The 18,101-nt window shown below is 36.7% G+C and overlaps 2 protein-coding genes across 2 annotated transcripts in view; one reads left to right on the top strand and one right to left on the bottom strand.

Moving 5' to 3' along the window:
* LOC125233876 (glutathione S-transferase 1-like) overlaps positions 1 to 7,055 on the top strand; it is a 19,148-nt gene extending 12,093 nt beyond the window's left edge. The window contains exons 2-6 of the mRNA XM_048140027.1: positions 1,474 to 1,625; positions 2,360 to 2,418; positions 2,754 to 2,901; positions 4,106 to 4,299; positions 6,251 to 7,055. Of these exons, the coding sequence (XP_047995984.1) occupies positions 1,485 to 1,625; positions 2,360 to 2,418; positions 2,754 to 2,901; positions 4,106 to 4,299; positions 6,251 to 6,395 (687 nt within the window). The 5' untranslated portion in view covers positions 1,474 to 1,484 and the 3' untranslated portion in view covers positions 6,396 to 7,055. The remainder of the gene's footprint in view (positions 1 to 1,473; positions 1,626 to 2,359; positions 2,419 to 2,753; positions 2,902 to 4,105; positions 4,300 to 6,250) is intronic.
* Positions 7,050 to 18,101, bottom strand: LOC125233875 (ubiquitin-conjugating enzyme E2 Q2). The gene is made up of 8 exons (XM_048140026.1): positions 17,827 to 18,101; positions 14,946 to 15,062; positions 13,522 to 13,622; positions 12,880 to 13,015; positions 12,181 to 12,352; positions 10,401 to 10,592; positions 9,504 to 9,731; positions 7,050 to 7,532 (listed from the first exon to the last, which is right to left on the bottom strand). The coding sequence occupies exons 1-8, from the start codon at positions 17,986 to 17,988 to the stop codon at positions 7,501 to 7,503; spliced, it is 1,140 nt and encodes a 379-aa protein (XP_047995983.1). The 5' UTR covers positions 17,989 to 18,101; the 3' UTR covers positions 7,050 to 7,500.

Genomic DNA, 18,101 nt, shown 5'->3' with positions numbered 1-18,101 from the left:
ATAATAACTGTAAAGCCTATTGTTAAACACCATCGGGTCGTTTGTCTCGGCGTATTTGTATTATTATGCAATAAGCCGCGCCCGCCGTTAGCAAACATTGTTTTATGACCTTAGGTTTGTTTTTGTTTTGTCTAATTATCTTTTGTCGGGTCCTTATTCTCCTTATCGGCGCGAGAACTCGAAGCCATCTGACCCATCTGGGTGACCGTTACTCATGGACCGCGTAGTGCACAGCTTTATTTGCAATCAGTAAATCCATGTCTTTCTAGTTGAGCTCATCGTTGGGGATCCTAGATTAATTTTACTGCGCATAAAGTTATTTTTCAGGAGTGTTAATGGTGGTTATAGTAATAAGTTTAATTGTCCAGTTTTGCCACAAAGCGACTGAACATTTTGAATAATGTTTTTGTGATTACAAGTGAACTCGAACAACGACTTTTGTTGGTATTAAATGTAAATACATAATTATAAAGTTGCACTTGATTTACTGTGACAATGTCGGAGGCTAAGAAGAAATGTCGCCAGTATAGTGTTGAATATTTGAAATATGGCTTTATTTCATCTCCCACCAACCAAACTTTACCCATGTGCTTGATCTGCCAGAAGGTACTCTCAAATGAAGCAATGAAGCCCTCTTGGTTAGAAGAGCATTTGACTAAAATGCATGCTGACAAAAAGACGAAGTTTTTTCGTATTTTATGGGGAAAATCCTTCTGTTCAAGCGTAATTTAGGTAGAGGCGAATATATTCACTTTCCAAACTTAGCAGCAGTGTCCGCCACAAAGGAAGATTACTAATGTATTGTCAGCATTTACAAATTCGTCATGCTAACTTCCATGAGCGAAAATGAAATGAACATACCGGGTTGACTTTTAAATCCATTCTCGCAGTTGAATACAGCAGAGTCACCTAACTTAGAAAAACTAATTGAACTGACTACAAATGAAGAAAGTGAAATTTAAAATGGGATATCAGGAGTTCTGGCTCCAAAAACACTTCAACTGTACCCTGGATTATGGGTTTGGCTATTTTTAACGAAAATTCAACCAGATACCAGATATAAATAAATTAACAAAATCGCATCAGGCACATCCTTCACATTGAAATCTTGATTGTTCAATAAACTCAGTAGACTCAGACTTCATATTTTCAATAAAGACAATAGTGCAAAAATTAAATAAATAGTGTTTAGTCATGTAGGTATACTTGTTTTATTTGTAAGCGACAATAAAAGCATTCTCAAAAAGTTGAACGTAACTATGTATTTCGTTCTGCTTTACATGTACTTAAGTACGTATTCTAAGTCGTTTTGGGTTTTGTGTTGTTGTTGGGTGAGACTAATGTATGATTTTTTAAAGTAATGACTAAATACATCGTTTATTTCAGCTATTTCATGATAGGGGGCGCTGAAATTTTGTTTAGATACCCAAGTGGGCGGTGGCCCAAAAAAGTTTGGGAACCTATGCTTTACAGCATTAATAAATATGCGGGCAATCTTGTACCATTCGAATAGCAGCCCGCCGTCCCGGGCTGTCAAGATGATCGCCGGCATCCTGAACGCACAGTTTGAAGAACGATACCTCAACCCAGTGGCGAGAGATCAGGACACGCCAGAGTTAATCGAGGTAACAAAACGATAATTTTTAAGAAAATAAAACCGCCTTCCTTTGGGGTTCTGGTGATAAATACTTTCAAATGTTGGATTATGTTATCAATTGGTCTGTATATTTTTTAATGTTTGTTATTCGATAATTGGTTCAGTACGGAGGAGGTCATTACTGAACCAATTTTGAAATTTGGATGATTCTGAAGTACTTACAGATGAGAATGATTATCAGAACGGAACTCTAAACAGGGGCGGCTCACTCTTCATTAGCAGTTCCACTGCACCAAATGTCACTGTTCTGGACGTAAGTGCATGCTGTTCTTATAAAAATACCAAAGTCACTATAAGTGTGCCGTTCAGATTTGAGGAGTTCCGTTCTGATCATCATCAGCAGTTCCACTGCACCAAATGTCACTGTTCTGGACGTAAATGCATGCTGTTCCTTTAAAAACACAAAAATCACCATATGTATGCCTTTCAGATTTGAGGAGTTCCCTCGATTTCTCCAGGATCCCACCACCAGAACTGGGTTCTGAGAAAAATGGGACCAATCTGTATGCATATACATTCAATCAAAAAAAAATTTTTCAAAATCGGTCCAGTAACGACGGAGATATCGAGGAACAAACATAAAAAAATAAAAAATACAGACGAATTGAGAACCCCTACCCAAACCACTGACGGATGCTACGTATATGTTTAAGACTAGAAACTCAAATGCAAATGTATGTTAAGTAACACATTGTCTTTCAGAAAAATCCCATGAAATCTGTTCCGCTGTTAGACGAAGGAGATTATTGGCTAGCCGACAGGTATGATAAAATAAAGATACATAGTTTAAGTAACAAAAATACACTTCGAAAATGTCTGCTAAGGAGCATTATGTGCTAAGGCTATGTTTGAAGTATAGTTCGGTCGGTAGAGCGGCCGACTTTAGGTAGGTATCCCATAATATATAAATACGTATTAAGCGTACTTATTAACATGTTATGTAGGGTACTCACTCATGTGTATATTTTGTAATAAACCAGACTGCTACGGATTTCAACCTTTTATTTATCTAACATTGGCGCAGTCGGTAGGTCGGTAACTTACCTTAACGTAATACTTGGTAATACCAAATGTAATCATGTCTCCTTATTTACAGTCACGCCATAATTGTATATCTATTTGAAAAATACGGAAAACCTGAGCACCAACATCTCTACCCCACTGACATTCGAAAACGAGCCACGATCAACCAGAGAATGTATTTCGAATGTGGAATATTGTTTCCAAGACTTCGATCTGTGATGGTGTGTACCTAATACCAACCTACAGAAGTAGTGCGAAATGTTATTCCTTCGTATTTCACGGAAACTCACGAACGAGTCATGCATTTTCAATCAGTCTCAGTACAAGGAGTACTAACGTAGTTGACCGAAATAACACGACAAATACTAACGTTTCCGGCAAAATACGATGGAAACCTATTACGCACTGCATCGGTACATACCTAAACCTCAATTTAATATCTGTAACATACAAAGTTTACGGATGTGATTAAACATCCGATACAGAATCCAAAACACAGAGAAGTGAACCTTAATTTTACCCACAATTTTGTCATACCAGGGGGCGGCTCACTCCGCGATTCTATCGCCGCGCTATAAGTACATGTCGGCGGCCGCGAGTTCGCGGCCCATTCAGTTGTGACGACCTTCGCGCGGCGCAGTAAAATTCAATGTCGGCTGCTTGCGTGCTGTCGGTTTGTTAATGTAGGTAAAAATTTAGGATGCCGGCACTTTGTGAACATCAAAGGAGTGAGCCTTCTGTACTTGTACTATTATATATTCTGTGGCCATACCTAGTTTTTATTATGAAAACCAAGCGGGAGGCGGTGCATTAGAGTCAAACTTATTTCTGACTTTTGTCTTTACACGAAAATTTTCTAGCTGTCTGTTATATTGAATTTTCTTGTTCACCTACTCGTCACAGCTGCATCCGCTATTTATAATCCCGACGTTCAACCAACATTTGAGTTATATCGATATAAGAATCGCCTCTTTGATTTATGAAGCAATCACTCAACTGCTGCTGAAACTTGTGAGCGTAGGTTGGAACTGAACGAAGTTTCCATTATTCTGCTATTATACTCAATCGCATTGATATAATCCCAGTAGGATTTATACAGTTTATCTTCTCACAAATCTTGCTTTTACATAGTAGATACTTTCATCCTATATTCGGTGGATTAATATTGTGATTATTGTCAGAATACATAGGTACATTACACGAATAATGAATTTCGGGGGCTCGATTCCGTCAATCGAAAATAAGTATGAGGAAAACGAAATTCTATTGAATGAATCACGAATATCACGATATAAAATTATGGCGGTTCATAAAAGTTATGCTTCTAATCCAGAAATTACGTTTGTTCTGAAATTCCACGGGAAGTTAGAGTAGGTATTGAGTAAATCTTTTTAAAGTTCTAAGCTAGCTCCTTTAACATTTCAGGCCCCAACATTCTGGGGCAAGCTGACCGAGCTCTCAAAGTCCATGAAGGCCAACATAGAGGACGCATACCGTACACTAGAGGCTTATTTGTCTCGCACCCTTTACGTGGCAGACGACGTGTTGACTTTGGCAGACATAAGCATTGTTACTACGGTGTCGACGATGGACGGTATCTACCCTGTTGATGTCAAAAGGTAAGCTTTTGAACGGCATTAATTTTAACACGCCAGCTACACCTTATTGAGGTTGAGATTCATTTTAAAATGTTAACCATGCGCGTATGATCATTGAACGCCATCAGGCCGCCATCCACACAGAGCGAGGCAATGTACTCGCGCAGGTAGCTCGATCAAACAAAACGCGCGCGCTGCCGAGACGTTGACAAAGTGTCGACGTGAATGGACAGCGCTCACCGGGGTCACTAGTCTCTATGGGTGTACCGCAGGGATCAATATTGGGGCCTTTCCTGTTCCTTATCTACATTAATGACCTGCCATATCTTGTAAAGACCCACCATGATATAGTATTGTTTGCAGATGATACTTCCCTTATTTTCAAAGTCAAACGTTAGCAACAAACTTGTGAAAATGTAAACAATGCTATTTCCGAAGTAGTTAATTGGTTTAGTGTTAATAACTTATTGTTAAATGAGAAAAAGACTAAATGTATTAAGTTTGTAACGAGTAATGCTAAAAATGAACAAGCAAGTGTCGTTGTGAAGGATGAGGAATTGGAACTGGTAGATAGTACAGTTTTTCTTGGCATAACTTTAGATTCTAAACTTCAGTGGGGTCCCCATATTGCTACCCTCTCGAATAGACTGAGCTCTGCAGCATTTGCAGTGAGCAAGATCCGTCAGTTAACAGACGTGGAAACAGCTCGATTAGTTTATTTTAGTTACTTTCACAGCATTATGTCATATGGTATTTTACTATGGGGCAGTGCTTCAGAGATAAATACCATATTTGTTCTGCAGAAGAGGGCTATTCGAGCAATATACAAAATGAACCATAGAGACTCACTTAGAGATAAGTTTAAGGACATTAATATAATGACAGTGCATTGTCAATATATTTATGAGAACATTATGTATGTACATAAAAACATTTGTAAATTTAAGAAAAACTGTGATGTACATAATATAAACACTAGAAATAAGCATAAGCTTGCAGTGCCCTTCACTCGGCTCCATAAAATTAAAAAATCATTCATGGGTAATTGTGTAAGATTTTATAACAAACTTCCTAATGCTATCACTCAACTGTCTTTTAATCGATTTAAACATTATGTAAAGCGTATACTGATCTCTAAAGCCTACTATAGCACACAAGACTACATGAATGATGAAACACTGTGGGATACAAGTATTGCTGAAAACCATTAATTATATAGCTTATTAATGATGATATTGATAATTCAATGTATTTTTACACAATTTTTTTGACATTTAGAATTTATTCTAGAAGTTTTTATACTAGTATTTCTTTATACAATTTAGATTGATATCATTTTATTAAATCAATGTAGTTTTAAAACAATATTGTTTATTGCACCAATAAATTGCTCTGGTATTTAGAATAAGATGAATATTGTACACTGTTGACAATTTAAAAGTGCTTATTGTAAGCCTATTTGAATAAAGAATATTTTGATTGATTGATTGATTGATTTGCATTAGTGCTTCATATTATCCGATCCGATATCGGATGTCGGACCGATATCCCATACATTACAGGCGCGGTCTTGATTTTTTTCTATTGAAATCCTTCCGACATCCGATATCGGACCGGATAATGTGAAAACGGACTTAGCCGTTGCTCTAGGTCCTAGAGTCTAGGACATTGCCTTGCTCTATATGGACTATTGTGGACCCGACAAATAAGTCAAATTATATGCCTCCTAGCCTTGAACCTGCATGCCAAGCGGGTTAGAGCCGTTAGAGGCAGTAAAATTGAGTATGTTATAGCATTTTTCGTATTCTACTTACATCATGTGGACTTGCTATATAAAGGTGTGCACTGTCTATCAGACCGGACGGTAACGGCTTGTCCGTTAGGCAAACTTATAGCCAATGAGCTCCTAAAATTATTTTTTTGTTTTATGCAAGGCTATTAGATGACTAATTGTCTATACGTTCAACTTCAGATACCCAAAGTTAAAGCAGTGGTTGCGCACCATGTCGCAGAAGGATTTCGTCAAAAAATACAACGAGCCGGGAAGGGAAGAGCTGGTGACCGTGCTAGTTACGATGATGAAGAACAACAAGCACAATCAGCGGTCTAAACTTTAATATTTTACTCATGTAAGCTAAGGTGTGTTATTTATTGCGCTGAGATCTATGACATGAATATGGAATGAAGACACAACGCTCTAATCCTCAAAACGTTGAGGTCACTCTGAGAAGACCGTGGAGTCACCAAGATCCTGCGCTTCTGGGCGGAGTTAGGCTGGTTGGACCCCTAGTCGGCAAACACGGAACGCACAATGGTCTCTCTTTCCGAAGCTAAGCTTCCGTGCAGAAACCGGAGCCCATAACCATATGATATGGAAGACATTCTACGGTTATGATACTTATGTTTTGAGTACGTATAACGAAGTATAACAAGGAATAAAATCTATGTAAAGATTGTAAAGGGAACATAATCAGTTTAAAGTGTAAGGTATAATCAATGTAATGTCGTAAGGATAGATAAATGGGTCGAAATTATTTTCGTTGTCTTATCTCTGCCCACTTGGTTTTGTCTTGGTGTAGTTAAACAAAAAATACAGTGCTATATCTTTCTAGCTATAGATTCTAATTCACAGAACTGAAGAAGCCATGCGTCACATTATTAGGCGTCAAAAACAAGACCACGAAAATAATTTTGATCCAACTTTGTATTTAATTATCAGAATTGGGTTAAGTGGGGTATTTGGTGTGGAAATGTATATAAAACACAATTTATAAGAATCACAGGTTTTTATTTCAGTAACTAAAAAGAAATGCAAAGAATTTCTTAACTTTACACTCCTGTAACGTCTAGGGCTAACCATATGGATAACTTTTTGATGAGAAATGAATGATTACAAAAAACGTTACACATTAAACATTTCCTATAAGTCTTATAATTGTCTCTCGTCAACGCCCGCCGCACTCGGAACATTAATAGCACTTAACATATATCGATTAAGGACATGTACAATACTTGAGATAATCTCTCGAAACGTCAGTTCAGCTCAGTCATACGAAACACAATACACGGGACCGTCGAGTAACTTACTCATTGGAAACATTCGAATTAAATTTAAACTATCATCACGCTATCTCGTCGAGTCACTTCAAATTTGTAGGCGTCCATTGTTGTAGAGGGCGTTAGTGTTTGCACGATAGTCTAAGGATGGCGGAGAGCCCAGCATTACCCATCCTCTTTGGGTGGTGTGAACCAACCTGGAACACAAAACATTGTATTTACACACATTGGCACAAGTTTGTGAATTAAATAAATAAATACCAGGGGTCCCAAAAAGTACAGACAGAATCGCCGTGCGGCAAATCGGCAATCCTCCTCCATGTTACCTACGTAACCAAATTCGAATAGCAAATTTTAAATTTGCAAGAGCGCCGCGAACTGAAAATTATTGGAAACCCTGGGACCACACCGGATATAAATAAGTATGATATAATACTATTTTCTAAAGTCCAAAAGACACAAATTTGTTTTATGGTCTTGAACTCCCTTGAACTCTCCTAACTTGCATCGATATTCTTTATCTATTTGACAAACAAAGTTACTCCCACATTTACAATAACGTTCAATAGTATTAAAGTTTAACTATGACGATAAACGCTGCAGGTATAAAATCAATACTGTAGTTCATAGCCTTCGAAACAGATTATCCTATCAAGGTCGAACGCAGTTATAGTAAAAATGCAAATTGACATCTTCAGTCGTAAAAAGTAACTCAAAAACGTGATTTACATCTCGCATTGAGATTTTAAAAGTAGGCTGTCATTGTCTAAAAGACAAGTAGAATATTACCAAATAAAAATATACTTACGACAATAAGAAATGTCATCAACATAATTCTACTGGATTGAAATACAACCATGGCCGAATCCACAAGTAAGGGCCCGTTTAGACGGTATGAGAACTCGCATACGAGTTTTATTACATTGCGGTATTTGATGGCTGTGCTGACTTGTACTCGTACCTATGTAACCTCAACAGCCCACAATGTAACTAAAATCGCATGCGAGTTCGCAAGCCGTCTAAATCAGGCCTAATTCAGTTGGCGAAGGATACAATTGAAAATAAAAAATGATTTTGTTTTCATTCAATATAGGTATAGTAGGTACCTTAGGTAGGTCAGCAGTTAAGCCGCAAGCGCAAGCATTCCAATAATAAGCTGACACGTGTGTGTGTACAGTTAACATCCTGACACACCGTGCACTCTGTACAGACTTTAACAACCATTTAGGGAGGCTGCAAAATTGAGGGTTTGATGTTTGTTATCATCATTTGGGACAAAGTGCTTAAACCGATTATCCACATATCGATGGAATCGTAAGAGTGATAATGATAACCCTTTAGTACTAATAAGAGGGACAGAAGCATATTTGAAAACGTCAACAGACGAATTAGTATGATTATCAGCTCTGCTGTGTAGACAAGGCGCCAATCTTTAATGTTCCGAACAAAACGCAACTACCTCTGTCGCACTAATGTATGCAAGAGTGATAGAAACATTAACTACGATGCGCTACAGGGCGGCAACGATTAGCATCTCGTCTAATTGCAGTGGGTTTTGTAGGAATGTAAAAAATATATAGCCGTTTATCCATCAGCAGGGTTAGCACATGATTGGCGCAAGAGTATGTCGCCGCTATAGACTACCCGTCCTTATGTCATTAACATACGTCGTTATCGCGGGTGCAATAACAAATCAGATAAAGAGCACATAAAACAGAATTGACTATTTGGTAGAAACGGACATAATTATTATGCCTACAGCTATTAAGCATCTCAGAAGCTCTGTACATATGGAAAGTTTTCGCTAGAAATGGTCTACAAAAACTGAAGGCATGTTTACAAAAAAAACATAACACATTTTTTTGACGGATTTGAGTTATTGGTAAGTCGTCGTGGTCGTCTAAGAGCTACAAAATCTATCTGCAATAATTATTTAGAAATAACTAATGTTGATAAATTTTAAACTTATACGAGTAGGCATAAATGTTCCTCAAAATAAGTTTCGCGTCTGTTTCTGCTTGTTTTTCATAACCTTTCTGTACTGTCAAATCGTTTGTGTACCCGCGATAACGACGTATGGTCATTAATACGATTAGAAGAAGCCGTGTGATCTATCTCGCGGCGACATACACTCGCGCCAATCACGCGTTAAGAGTGCCGGTACTGACCGTTCTTCTCGTGAATCTGCACGAGGCACTTGAAGCTCTGCTGCGCGCGCGCGAGCGAGTACTGCGTCTGCGAGACGACCTTGGTGGCGCCGAACTGGATGCGCGCCTTGCCCTTGACGAGCGTGGCGGCGATCTGCATGATGACGGCCTCCACCGTGTAGGCCGACGACCAGCCCTGCTTCGTCAGCAGCTCCATGCAGATCGCGCCGCCCACCAGCACGTAGCCTCCTGTACGAATAGACATCATATTACCCCTTCATTTTTTTCTTGAAAGCGTCCATATTTGTATTGACGAGGAGACGAGACAGACATTAATTTGACTCGATAAATTGAGGAGAGGAGTCTATTTTCTTTAATTATTTGCATACCGAAATAAACCAAAATTGTTTCTGGACATAGGCGAGTAAGAAAAACTCTTGATGATTCACGGTTATTTTCATTAGACTTATATTATCCGGGATATAAACCGTGAGTGATTACCTTAACTTTTTGATTTTTGTGTGATCATGATGCATTAAACTGCGTCGAAATATCGGGAGTTCGGCAAAAATCAAAAATGTAATCACGGTCTATATGCCAGTCAATATAAGTAATTCAAATTTTGAATGGGAAATCAACTCTTCAACACAATTCTAATTCCATGTTGCCATGACACAGCACAAAATTCCTGTCATTATAAGCAATGTCCATCATGCAGTAATAAAATTTAATTCCTTAATTGCCAATTATGTTCGAGATATAGTCTTTTTATACCAAGAAGCCTCTAGGAAGTGAATACTGTATGATAAATAAGTTCCAGTATAAAAATAAAAATGAAGCAGGATGGAATATGTTCCCTCCTCTAGCTGCAAGCATGGGGTGTAGCCGGATGTCTCACTAGTACAAGTTTTTACCCACCTGATATAATAGGATAGACGACGCGTACGAACGGCGGCTCAAACGGGTATGTCTCCTTGAACATAATGTTGAGAAGGATGGAGTCTTTCCCCTCTTTCTCTTTTAGCAGCAGCAGGTCGTTGTGCAGCGGGCTGTCCGGGTCCACGGATCGAAGCCGGATATTCCACTCGTACAAGGAGTCGTTCACGAGCTCTGTGGTCATCCATATCATTTATACACCGTGTTTCCGGTAACACTCAAAACCTCAGACACCCCAACTGATTTTTATTTTTTTAAACTCATCTAGAGTATTCATCTTTTAATCTGATGGTTACTGTTTTTTTAATTGAATTTTTAATTTTTTGTACAGCTCTACTTGACTTTTAGCTCTACACTCAATAAAATAATTGCTAACTTCCACCATAAACCACAAAACTATTTATTTGTGTACGTTACTGCAACGACATAAGGTTTACCAATAGACAGCTAAGATGTCACTGTAAAACACTTTAAAGCTTTGTCACAGTAAACTTCAAATTGGACAGGTAATCAAATTTAAACCCAATGTTTAAAATGACAAGGTTGTAATTAGGTACGAGTTCAATTTGTTATGACTTATGATAAACATTAAGATTAAACTGACAAACAACGTCAAACTCGTAGCGAAAAAATAATCGTCGAAGTAACCAGCCAGTATTAATACCAACTAAATACTGAAAAAGGTAAACAACCTCTAGCAATGCGATATACACAATGTTGTCTTACGAGTACAATAGAATAGGCACGTAAAAAATAACTAATAATACAAATTTAAATAAAAATATTACCCCCATCAAGATATAGCTGAATCGATTCTACTCTCGATTCTGAACAAACTGTTTTCAGGTTTTTAGTGTTAAGTGAAACACGGTGTATAGTTATTATTAAGTTCAACAGACAGACTGGAAGACACCATTTTTATTAATTTTAAGTAGTTTCCTGCGAATACATGACCTTTCTTACTGCACGTCATATCATAGATCTGCTGGCATGACATGAGGACATGACATTTTGCATAAGTGATGACATCACACATGACTCCTGGTAGGTGTATGGAGTGGTACGCTGCGGAAGTTTTGCTAGTAGGGAGATATTGTTTCAATGTTAAGAAAAATGTTACGAAAATGTAGTAGTTTTCCAGAGTCCAAATTTCTGTGGCAACCTAAGCCAAAGTACGACGCAGTTCTAGTTTAAATATTTGTTATCTATGCAAATTCGTGCTGTTTTTACAGACATCTGAAGGTCAGAAATAATTACAAGTACAAATATAATATACATGCTATTGAAATTGTAAATAACGACCTTCTTAATTAATCCTTTCACCTCAAAGAGGCCTCATCGGGGAGTCATCGTAAATAGTCGTAGTCTCTAAAGATTTTGTTGTTTTTAGCAGTTTTCAAGTAAGTCATTGACACGCTAACGCTTGTACTATCGAACCAACTGACTCATGACTCATGACCCACTTGGAAGATAATTCGTTTGAATCTTTCAAACCAGTAAGGTCTATTGCTATTGCTTATAATGCACTTAGGTCGTTTTAAATACTAACTAAATTATGTCACTACACACATGTCAGTCATGTCAGTGTCTAAGATAACAAGTTCGTCCCCAAGGAAACCCTATCTTCAAGCGAATTTAGATCTACTTACATTAAGATGGTTTGGCAAAATGAGCTTATGGTCGGTCATGATTCAGTTGGTTCGATTGTAGGTACAGAACAAATGGTATTAAATGAGAAATTTTACCAATAATTTGAACTCACCAATGGAATACATATTGCTCTTAAAGGAATGTGAGCGGTATATGTCCCGCAGTTCTTTCATGAGGCGGTCTGTGGCTTGTAGGCTGCCTGAGACACTGCCGGACAAATAGTCTTGCCGTTGGTTCTGCCGGAGTCTCTCTAGTGTCGCTAAGTGTTCTGTTTCCATATCATCCTGGAAGATCAAAAAAACTATATAAAAAAAACTAGACAAGTAATTAATAAAAACTAATTTTTACGAAGTCAGGATGTTGTTGTTCTGTTGTGGTGATTTTTTACACAACACAACATTTGGAGCAAATTCAGCCCATGTTACAGCATGACGAAAATTGTGTAAACCCTGTTGTGTCAAGAGCAAATTTACCTATCACACATTAATATTTTTATTTCTCTCTATCTGGTTCTTTTCAATTAGTCTTTATAAACCTGACACTTCATTTTGTCTCCTTTTCACTCACAAAAATTACCAGTATCTGGGGGCACGGCAGTGCCCCCAACCAAGTCGAGCAAAAAGAGGCACGGCCGTACCATCCTTTTCTCGAAGCATTTCAGACCATTTTCAACCCCCTGTTACTCTGTTGTGGACAAACGTTGCCTGATTTTTTTTACATAAAATATAAAACAATTGACTGCAATGTTTCTTGCATGAATTTCAACAAACTGTCATTCTTTTGATTTTTCATATAGACAATGTGTACTCACTTTGTTGCTTCGCCCCGCATCTTCAACCATCTCAAGTGGCAAGTCGTCTTCTCCTTCTGATTCGTCTTCTTCTGCTGCCATCTCCTCGTCTTCCTCCGTGCCTGATTCGGCTCCGTTGGACGTCACACTCGGCAACCTACAAACAGTAAATTTAGCCAAATTAGACAGAGTAGAATTAACTATTCCTGCAGACCAAACATTCCAAGACCATGTTTTAAAATATTGCTAATAATAAACAGTTTTCCAAACACATGAACGCAAGTGGTGTACAAGCTATGCCTGTGAGTTTGGCTCCTAAAATATTGTTGTACACTTGTCACTAAAAACTGTATAGAAAACATCCATGACTTCTGTAGATATAGAAATATGTATCTGTGCTCATCACACAAATAAATGCCCTTACCGAGAGATTCGAACCCGAGACCGCGGCTTAGCAGGCAGGGTCATTACGCACTAGGCCAAACCGGTCGGTATTGAGAGCGTAATGACCCGATTCCGCCACCAAGAAATAAATTAACCCCCCTGTTATTTCAGAATTCTTTCAAGGAATGGGCATGTTTTATGCGCTAAAAAGTCCTAAAACTTAGAACAATTAATAATCAAATACGCGAATAGAATTGTTTAGTTTAGTCAATATCTTACCTCTGCTGGGGGAAAGGGTGCATAGGTATAGTGAGTGAGTCCAGGTCTGGAGGTTCCGGTACGCCGTGTAACTTGCATAGCTCTCTTAACAATATACCAACCTGCAAAACATTGAAATAAACTCACTTAGCTACAAAATTGGTGTTTTGTCAATACAATACATCATTTCCATAAGCACGTTTCAGTTTCTCTAGACATGACAAAGAAGCAAACAAAGTGATATGATAATGACTGTCCTAAAATTTTAATGTTTAAGAATGTTATCATAACAATAGACTGCTCAATGTATGTCAAATTTTATGTGGCTTGGCTTGAGCTAAATGTTCAAAACATTTTAAACAAAAATATTGAATATAGTTATTTAAAATATCTAATATAAAATATCAGAAAATCATGTTTTGCCAATGTTTAAAGTTAAGTAAAAGGTCTGAGAAAATTGGCTGCGACAGACGGACAGACAGACGCACGAGTGATCCCATAAGGGCTCTGTTTTCCTTTTTGAGGTATGGAACCCTAAAAGTAAATTCATTTCACTCTTTCGAGAAATATGATCCTATTGTCATAAAAGCTGCTGATGAATTGATAACATTCTGCTTCAGATTGATAAATAAACTTGTGCAATAATATTTTTTATACCACAAGATACTTTACATTAGTCATAAAAGACTAACAGTAGTATTAAAGCCGCAGGTCAATGAACTCAGGTTCATGGCAGTTCGCCACACAAAAAACTGTTTAGAAAAGATACAAATATAATTGAAGACATTAAATTGGCTGAAAACATACGATGTTTAGTTAAGAACTCTACCATGATGCAGGGTTAAGGTGAAAGAGGATAACTGCTCTACCTTCTTTTCATTTACATACTTGACGGTTTGCAAACTTGCATGCAATTTTCGTTACATTGCGGGCTGTTGAGGTTACATACAATTTTGCACAGCCATCAAATACCGCAATGTAGTTTAAAACTCGTATGCGAGTTCTCATAGTCTCCATTTTCCTCACAGAATATTAACAGTATTGAATATACTTTGACACTATTTGATGTACCTACAGTCCTATATTGATCATGTTTATTATGCTTCTATTCTATTTTATATATTTTTATATTGTTATTTTTAATTTTTATATTGAATTATTTATAAAAAAAATGGGACTACTGAACATAAGTGAATAATATCTGAGCCACACTTTGTGTACTTTGCCCACCACTGGTTTAATCAACACATACTGATCATTATCAGCATTTCTAAGTTCATACGTTTACCACTAATTATAAGTATCAAGTAGCAAAAGTATGAACTCGCAATTTACACCTGTGACAATGAGTAAAAAGGCCAGGCACACTTATCCCCGTGTGGCACACTTACCCGTATTGACATTGAATATAAGAAATGCTGATTTAAAAATATAAGATACTGTACCTGATTTATGACATGATTGTCTCTTCCTTGTGTGTTGCTGAGGATCTGCACTGCATTTGTCACAATGAGGTCTTCGCTGTCTGCGAACCACACCGGTGGTGTGCTGGGGTATGTCTCCTATAATATATACATATAGCACATATTAATCAATAATTAATTTAACATAACATATTTTTTTCACTGTTCTACACCGTGTTTCCGGTAACACTCAAAACCTCAGACACCCCAACTGATTTTTATTTTTTTAAACTCATCTAGAGTATTCATCTTTTAATCTGATGGTTACTTTTTTTTTAATTGAATTTTTAATTTTTTGTACAGCTCTACTTGACTTTTAGCTCTACACTCAATAAAATAATTGCTAACTTCCACCATAAACCACAAAACTATTTATTTGTGTACGTTACTGCAACGACATAAGGTTTACCAATAGACAGCTAAGATGTCACTGTAAAACACTTTAAAGCTTTGTCACAGTAAACTTCAAATTGGACAGGTAATCAAATTTAAACCCAATGTTTAAAATGACAAGGTTGTAATTAGGTACGAGTTCAATTTGTTATGACTTATGATAAACATTAAGATTAAACTGACAAACAACGTCAAACTCGTAGCGAAAAAATAATCGTCGAAGTAACCAGCCAGTATTAATACCAACTAAATACTGAAAAAGGTAAACAACCTCTAGCAATGCGATATACACAATGTTGTCTTACGAGTACAATAGAATAGGCACGTAAAAAATAACTAATAATACAAATTTAAATAAAAATATTACCCCCATCAAGATATAGCTGAATCGATTCTACTCTCGATTCTGAACAAACTGTTTTCAGGTTTTTAGTGTTAAGTGAAACACGGTGTATAAATTCATGAAAATTACACTGGCAGAAAAAAAGTACTTGAAGTACCTATTTGAAACAGTGGATTAAAAGATTATTTGGCTAATTTTAATCATTATTATAATAACCTTGCATGTTTTACAGCAGAGTAAGTAATAATTATTTTTTTTTTTTTTTTTTTATCTTTATTGGGAAACAAACAGCTTACAATTTTACATAATATAGGTTACATGACTAACACATGAGCCAAAACAGTTTCCACTAATGGAATAAAGCAGAATTGCTCAAAGGGTACTTAATTTTAATCATTACTATTACTAAGTATATTAACAATTAGTGTGGGGAAAAGAATGAAGAAACAAAAACATGAGCATCGAAGTAAAGCAAAGCAACAACATAGATTTGATGTACTCGTATTATATCTACAGATCAAACACTTAAAAATTGATAATTTAAAGAAATTAGATACTAGTATTGGATTTTACCATAGAAACAAATTTACCAAGTTTTGTACTAAATAAATCAAAAGTTGAGTATTTGTTGTTATAAGTTGAACATGCTCTAACAAGATAGGAGTTCTTTACATACCTAGTACGACAGAATGGTATTGCGAATAGAGCATTGGTTCTAGTTCGGGTGCTGGTGCACCTGTACGAAATGTTATTGATAAGATATTGCGACTCAGTCAAATTATTTAATAATTTAAATAAAAATATCACATCTTTGTGTTCTCTACGCAGCTTGAGACTTACTATACTATCACTAACAAATGATTCGAACTTGTAGTGCATCCATTTAATGAATTTATTTTGAATTCTCTCAATATGATCAATATGTACCGAATATTGAGGATTCCAAATAACGGAAGCGAACTCCAAATGTGATCTAACGAAAGCGTTATACAATAAAATAAGTGTATCTGGATCCCTGAAGTCTTTAACATTGTTTGTATTTCTGCCAGTGTAATTTTCATGAATTTATACACCGTGTTTCACTTAACACTAAAAACCTGAAAACAGTTTGTTCAGAATCGAGAGTAGAATCGATTCAGCTATATCTTGATGGGGGTAATATTTTTATTTAAATTTGTATTATTAGTTATTTTTTACGTGCCTATTCTATTGTACTCGTAAGACAACATTGTGTATATCGCATTGCTAGAGGTTGTTTACCTTTTTCAGTAACAGTGTCTGTAACATTTATTATAACATTGTTTATAGTCACTAATTTTAAAGATTCATGTTACTGTAGATTCTCACATAAAAAAAAACTATAAAATCACTAATGTATATGAACAAGTACATATAAATTTTATGCATTGTGTGTTCTAATGTATAGCACCTATTCATTGGGGTCCTATGTAGATATAACATTGGAGTTTGAATTTGCATCACATATTTACACTTAGTCACACAATAATAATCAACAAAAGTATATCAACTACTAATTAGTATATATAGTCATTAGAACAATAGCTGCTAACTAAGTAAATAAGATGACAAAGGTGAAACATTATCGCAACCTAAGATGTTTTCATCCATATTGTAGTATCTAAGCCAAGCTGACTCTTCACTTGAGCAAACATAAAGACCAATAATGTATACATGACAAAAAGCAGGTAGAGAATGACTAAGAACCATTGTCCCAAAATTGCGCCTTTTACCGTTATCCACACAAAACATGCGACGAATAGCCCAAAAACAGTTTCGAAAAGCGATTGATCGATACGATAATTCGTCACGGACTGTTATTGCTCAATTCTAACACATTATTTACGTACAAACCCTGCGCACTTCACACGATCAATCCATATGCGCCGCACATAAACAAACCAACTTCTGGTGGCAATTATTCCTAAGATATGCTTACAGAGGCTTGGATACGGGTGAAAAACGGGTTCACTTCCGTAAATCTCTTGTTGACAGCCCTGCCCTCATAAACAACGACCCTTTGTCCCAACTAACGATAATCAATAAACGCTGGTACAATTAGCAATAAGTGCTTATGTATGTTTAATATAATATTAAAACTGTACTCACTGTAATGTTAGCGTGTATCTCATATTTCTTTCCATTTCTGCCAACGAATCTGCAGGTCAGTTCGTCGACACTAGCTGACATTATCTGAAACCGCTCATGGTTCTTTGGAAACACTTGTTCTAATGTTTTGATTTCTAACTTCAGTGTGTTCAAGCAAGCCATTAGTGTCTTCTAACACTAATTTTAAACTAAATAATAAATATCCACGTTACAATACATGGAAAAAATTCTTAGTTCACTCCCTATGCGACCGAGCAAAATGGCGGAACGTGAAG

This window comes from Leguminivora glycinivorella, chromosome 15 (assembly GCF_023078275.1).
Source record: "Leguminivora glycinivorella isolate SPB_JAAS2020 chromosome 15, LegGlyc_1.1, whole genome shotgun sequence".
Classification (NCBI taxonomy): Eukaryota; Metazoa; Arthropoda; class Insecta; order Lepidoptera; family Tortricidae; genus Leguminivora; species Leguminivora glycinivorella.
Note: the sequence above shows the minus strand (reverse complement) of the source record. Positions and strands in the feature narration are given on the sequence as shown.

Excerpts from the sequence above, each read along its gene's own strand:
- LOC125233875 (XM_048140026.1), bottom strand. The coding sequence starts at position 17,988 with ATGGCTTGCTTGAACACACTGAAGTTAGAAATCAAAACATTAGAACAA. Across the intron at positions 12,353-12,879 it reads ATGCGGGGCGAAGCAACAAA|GATGATATGGAAACAGAACA; the intron begins GTGAGTACACAT and ends TTGATCTTCCAG. Across the intron at positions 10,593-12,180 it reads GAGCAATATGTATTCCATTG|AGCTCGTGAACGACTCCTTG; the intron begins GTGAGTTCAAAT and ends GGATGACCACAG.